This window comes from Lipotes vexillifer, unplaced genomic scaffold, assembly GCF_000442215.2.
Source record: "Lipotes vexillifer unplaced genomic scaffold, Lipotes_vexillifer_v1.1 scaffold802, whole genome shotgun sequence".
Taxonomy (NCBI): Eukaryota; Metazoa; Chordata; class Mammalia; order Artiodactyla; family Lipotidae; genus Lipotes; species Lipotes vexillifer.
Genome location: NW_006790237.1, coordinates 1,971,058 through 1,977,188, shown reverse-complemented (window position 1 = coordinate 1,977,188; position 6,131 = coordinate 1,971,058). Strand labels below are relative to the sequence as shown.

General features: G+C 54.4%; 1 protein-coding gene across 1 annotated transcript in view; it reads right to left on the bottom strand.

Moving 5' to 3' along the window:
• Positions 1 to 1,276: 1,276 nt before the first annotated feature.
• GPR32 (G protein-coupled receptor 32) overlaps positions 1,277 to 6,131 on the bottom strand; it is a 14,581-nt gene continuing 9,726 nt past the window's right edge. Inside the window, 2 exon segments of the mRNA XM_007472210.1 lie at positions 1,277 to 1,734; positions 2,730 to 2,791. Of these exon segments, the coding sequence (XP_007472272.1) occupies positions 1,277 to 1,734; positions 2,730 to 2,791 (520 nt within the window).

The following is a 6,131-nucleotide window of genomic DNA, read 5'->3' as shown; positions in this document are numbered from 1 at the left end:
AAACATTTGGGAGTTTGAAAACCAAAGGTGACCAACAACATCCTTTTCCAGGGGCGGGGGCATGGTTAGGAGGCGCATGCATATTTCAAAAGGCAGCAAGAGAAGACGAATGACAGCTAGTGTCCTGGAGATCCAGAACATCCGATGGCCAAGTACTGTCCTTTGTTACTCGGTTCCACCTGCAGGAACCACGCATCCCAGCGTGCATGAGACTTTCCCGGTTTTAGCTCCGAAAGCCCCATAGCCCAGATATTGTATTGCTAAGTCCTGGCATAACCAGGATGGTTGGCTGCAGATTCCTAGCCCATGTCTATAATCTTGTCTTTAGATCCAGGCCCACAGTCTGTCTGTCTGTCTGTCTGTCTCTCCCTGTCCATCTGTCTCTCTCCCCACACATTCCCCTCTCCTTCAGTCAGAGTCTAGTTCCTTTCCATCTCCTCCTGGGTCTTCGTCTCCGTATCTTTTTCTGTCTTGTCTCCCACTTGGTCCCTCCCGGCAGCCTGACCTGTCTCTCGCGTCCCTTCCCTGCCTTGGCCTCCGTCTGCCGCCACGTCTATGTGATGCTGTCACGTCTGCGTCGGTGCCCATTTCTCCCTCTCTGCATCTCTTCCTCCACTTGGCCTGCTTTCTCTTTGCATCCTTGTTCCCCATTCTCTGGGGCCCTGCCCCCCACCCCGGGTCCCTGTCCCCCTCTCTAAATTTCAGTCTCTCTCAGCATCTCCCATTCTCTGGAGTTTGATAAGGTGGGAGACACCCCTCTACACTCCCCCTAAATGTCCCCAGCCCCCATCCAGGAATTTCCCTCCCGGCCGCCGCAGGACACCTGGGTCTCCCTCCCCGGTGCCAGACCCCACCCCTCTCCCCCTCAGACTACCCAACTTGGCGGCACCAGAGGGCCCGCCCAGCACAGGTGCTGCCTGAAGGCCTGGTCCTCTCACACACAGAGCAGTGAGTTGAGGCAGCCACAGGCCCCGAGCAGGGTGAGCCCCAGGGACCTAAGCAGCAGCCACACCTCCTCCTTGTCTGGCCCGGCCTCTCACATCCCCACCAGCATCAACAGAAGCAGCAGGTGGAAGGGAAACCAGCAGAGAAACAGCATGGCCCCCGTGGTTCTGGCACCCCTAGCAGCCGGGGCCTCCCTGTGAGCCTTGCCAGCTGCAGCCTGGCCTTTAGGAGGCTGTGAAAGGCACTCAGCACTGCCAGTGGCACCCCAAAGCTGAACGCCAGCTGACTCAGTGCAGGGCTGGAGGATGAAGATGGCTGGGCAGGCGTCTTGTTAAAAGTGTCGGCCCGGTTCACCTGGCCCCTCAGGGTTCACAGGGCTGATGTGCCCAGGACCAGAAGAAGCAGCCCAAAACCCCTGGCCCAGAAAACTGCCCTCCAGGCTGTGCGATGGTTCTGTGCCCAGGGGTGGGGGCATGGTTAGGAGGCGCGTGGGCTGGAGCGCAGAGGTGTAGCGGTCGGCGGCCGCACGGGTCAGCAGGCCGCCACTGGCGTAGAGTGTCAGGAAGACGAGGCCGGGGTCCAGGTGGCAGAAGATGCCACCCAGGGGCCAGCCGGAGAGCGTCCAGGTGAGGGGCAGGGGCAGGAGAACAGTGAAGGCGGCATCGGCCATGGCCTGGTGGCCAAACCAGTCTGCGGACAAAGGGGGAGGCAGGAGGGGCCCTGTCCCTTGGATCACCAGGAGGTAGGAGATGAGGGCGGCCAGGGAGTAGAGGAGGAAGAGGGTCGTCCCTGGTGGGCACAGGGCCGCAGCAGGTGACGGCTGCCAAGTCTCCAGAGGGTCCTCCAAGGGCTGGATGATGCTTTTGGGACCCACAGGCCTCCACGTTAGCAAGTCCCACATCCCGCCCCCCACCAACTTCCCCGTGTCCTCCATCTCAGGGACGGCCCCCCCGTCCACCCAGACCTGGGGCGCTGTCCTCTCTCCCTTGCTTCCCCTCACCTCTCACAGTCTCACTCTGATTCTCTCTGCCCCGTCCCCGTCGCCCTGGCCCCGTGCAGGCCTTCACCTCACCTGGCTGGACTCTCAGCCCAGCCTCCTCCCAGCCCTAGCTGCCTCCAGTTATCCCATTCAGTGCAGAGCAGACCTACCCCTCCCCTGCTCACAAGCCTCCCATGGCTCCCCAGTACCCCTGGCCAAAGTCCCCGCCCCTCAGCCTAGGGTGGAGACCCTGGGTGGTCTGACCCACCCTCCTCTGCACCCCTTCTCCTGTCCTTAATGCATCATCGCATCAAACCACTCCCAGAACTAGAGGCTTGCTCCAGTCTTCTGCACTAAACCCCTGGTATCCTCCTCCAGCCTCTCAGGAAGCCCGTATCTTTCAAGGACTGCAGGATCCTGGCTGTGCCAAGCCCCACCAAGTGACTACTCTTATTTTTTTTAATTTTTATTATTATTTTTTGGCCGTGCTTCGCAGCATGCAGGATCTTAGTTCCCTGACCAGGGATCGAACCCATGCCCCCTGCATTGGGAGCGTGGAGTCTTAACCACTGGACCGCCAGGGAAGTCCCGAGGTGGCTACTCTTAACAGCTCCACTTTTCAGATGGGGAAACTGAGGCTCGGAGGAGATTCACTTGCTCAAAATCAAAGAAGACAAAACAGAGGCCAAGCCAGGATTTGCACCCGTATCTGTGTGACTCAGAGGCCAGGATGTTAACTCGGGGGTCCCGATCTGTTTGCGGGCCTCAGTTCCCCCACTCCGTTTCCTCGTTATCCTGAGCCCACCAGCAGGTGGGAGACAGGCGTCTTCCAGGGTGTCTGAGCAGGAGCTGGAGGCCTGGTCTCCCCTGGAGGATACAGGATGGGGAGGCTCACAAGTGGATAGAAATCAGAGAGCTGGAAATCGGAGGGGCCACCACACGGGGTCTGAGCATGGGCCTCAGTTGCCCCATCTGTGAACCGAAGGATCAGCTTGTTTGCTTGGGCGCTGTCTTCCCATTGCCGCCAGGATGAGGTCTGAGCTCCTCAGCCTGGCATTTGCAGCCCTAGCTTTAGGGGCTCCACCCACATCACCAGCTGCCTAGCTCACCACTTCCCTTCCTTCTGCTCCGGAGTTCCTAGAACAAGCCACGTGGTTTCATGCACACATGCACACACCCAGCCTCTGTCCCTGCCATTTCCTCATTCTGGACTTGACCCTATTGTTCCAGCCAACAAACTCCTACTCAAGCTTCAGAACCCGACTGAGTGCCACCCTCCCCAGAAACCCTTCTCTGACTATGACACACCCCACCAGACTAAATCAGGTATCACTTTCATTGCATGTAGGGTCTCTGAGAGGTTCATGCTAAGCCAAGGGCAGGAATGAAATGTCAACTATGTATGGAGCAATGTGCTGTGACCTTCACATCCATCATTTTAATTTATTCTTCCAAGAACCCTGTGAGAACGATACTATTGCTGTCCTCATTTTATCAAGGGGGAAAGCTGAGGCAAACTTAAATAAATGAGCCATTCAGTAAATGAAACAACTCAGAAAAGAATCCAGGTTGACCGACTCCAGGATCTGAAGTCTTAACCATTGTATTATTTTGCCTAAACAAAGACTTTTTAAAAATATTTATTTATTTATTTATATTTATTTATTTATTTATGGCTGTGTTGGGTCTTCGTTTCCGTGCCAGGGCTTTCTCTAGTTGTGGCAAGCGGGGGCCACTCTTCATCGCAGTGCGCAGGCCTCTCACTATCACGGCCTCTCTTGTTGTGGAGCACAGGCTCCAGACGCGCAGGCTCAGTAGTTGTGGCTCGCGGGCCTAGTTGCTCCGCGGCATGTGGGATCTTCCCAGACCAGGGCTCGAACCTGTGTCCCCTGCGTTAGCAGGCAGATTCTCAACCACTGTGCCACCAGGGAAGCCCACAAAGACTTTTTTTTTTATGTGGACCATTTGTAAAGTCTTTATTGACTTTGTTACAATATTGCTTCTGCTTTATGTTTTGGTTTTTTGGCCCTGAGGCATGTGGGATCTTAGCTCCCCAACCAGGGATTGGACCTGCACCCACTGCATTGGAAGGTGAAATCTTAACCACTGGACTGCCAAGGAAGTGCCAACAAAGACATATTGAATGAATAAATGCATGAATCATCCTTGAACAACCAACCCACACAGTGCCTCAGGACATGTTTGTAAAATGAATGAGTGAATGAATGAATGTATTCCCATCTTTACCTGGCAAACTTTACTCATACATTAATTCCCAATGCAAATGCCCCCTCCTCCAGGAAGCCCTCCCTGACTTTTCCAGGCCTAGTCCTTCTACAGTCCCTCTTCCTCCCTCGGATCCCCTTAATCCCTCCAGACTGGAACTGTCTGTGCCCTATTTATCTCCTATACCAGCCTGGGAGCCCCTGGAGGGCTGATTCATATCTACGTCCCCAACATCTCCCAGCTCAGGACCAGGTCACATGAGACCTCAGGACGTATTTGCATGCACAGCTCATGGTCTGGTGACAGATCAGGAGGAAGAAGAGGCTAAAACCCAACGATGAGGAAGACATGCAAAACCTCAGGGTGGTCCTCCAGAAAAGACATGGCTGGAGCTTCAGGACCCAGAGCAGACTGAGTGAGCACTATACCAGGAGTCCAGAGACAGCCCACCTCCTCGTATGACCAGATCCCTCATCTCTGAGCTCCAGTTTTCTCAGCCGGAGAACAAGGGTCCACGGACAAATTGGGTAGTGAATAATGAGCACATCACAGACTGCCATATTGGAACCTCCCAAGGGCTCCCCATCACCCTCTCCACCCCCCATTCCTCCCATCTCTAGGCCTTTGCTCCTGCTGTGCCCCCTGCCTGGACCGCCCTTCCCCACACCTCTTCCTCACATCACTCAGGTCTCTGCTAACGGTTGCCTCTTTCAAGTGTCTAAACCCCTCAACACTCCCTCTCCCCTTAATCCTCCTGCTTTCCTCTCCATAGCACTGATGATCACGCATTGATTTTTTAAATTGTAATTGTTTAATTGTCTGTCTGCACCCCTCCCCACACCCCACCCCAATGCTGTAACAGAGGAATTCCATAAGAGTAGGGATTTTCATCCTAAAAGAGTGCCTGGCACATAGTAGGTGCTCAATAAATATTGTTGAATAAATGAATGAATAAATGTGAGTAGGGAACCCCATGCTCACTGTAGTAGGCAGATGAATGGCCCCAAAGATGTCCATGTCCTCATTCCGGAACCTGTGGGTATGTTACCTTACATGGCAAAGGGGAATGAAGGTCTCAGATGGAATTAAGGCTTCTAGTCAGATGACTCTAAAATAGGGAGAGGAACCTGGATTATCCAGGTGGGCCCAATATAATCACAATATAGGGATCCTGATATGTGGAAAAGGGAGGCAGAGAGAGATTTGAAGATGCTACCTGCAGGGCAATTCCCTGGCAATCCAGTGGTTAGGACTCCTTGCTTTCACTGCCATGGCCCAGGTTCAATCTCTGGTCAGGGAATTAAGATCCTGCAAGCCGCGTGGCATGGCCAGAACATAATAATAAATAAATAAATGAAGATGCTACCTTTGGGATTTGAAGATGGAGGCAAAAGCCATGAGCCGTGAAACGGGGACAGCCGCTAGGAGCTGGGAAAGGGAAGGAAAAGGATTCTCCTCTAGAGCCTAGTGACACCCATCTAGGACCTCTGACCTCCAGAATCATGAGATAGATGTGTGTTGTTTGAAGCCACTAAGTTTGTGGGAATTTGTTACGCCAACCATAGGAAAATAATACACCCATTTTATAGACCAGCCATTTGGAGGCTCTCTGAGGGCCAGGCACTCAATTGCTGACTTTGCCCCCTCAGTAAGAGGGGGTAGGAAGTTGGGGACAGGCCTCAGGGAGAGGAGCAACTGGACCCAGATTGGCCAAAGGTGAGGCATGGAGGGAGGGGTCAGGCTGTGGTGGGAGGGATGGGGCTGGCTGTGGGGAAAGAGGGGATGCGAGTGCTCTGCTCTGCCAGGCTTTACCTTGTGGCTCCTGTGGGCTTCAAAGTGCCCACGACTGGGAGGCGGAAGGAGTAGCAGGGGGTCCCACATTAGAACCCACTACCAGCCTCTCCCTCCCTTCACTCCCTCCAGCCCTGTCTGTCCCACTCTCTCTTCTCCATACCCACGGCCTGGTCCCTGCTCAGGCCTC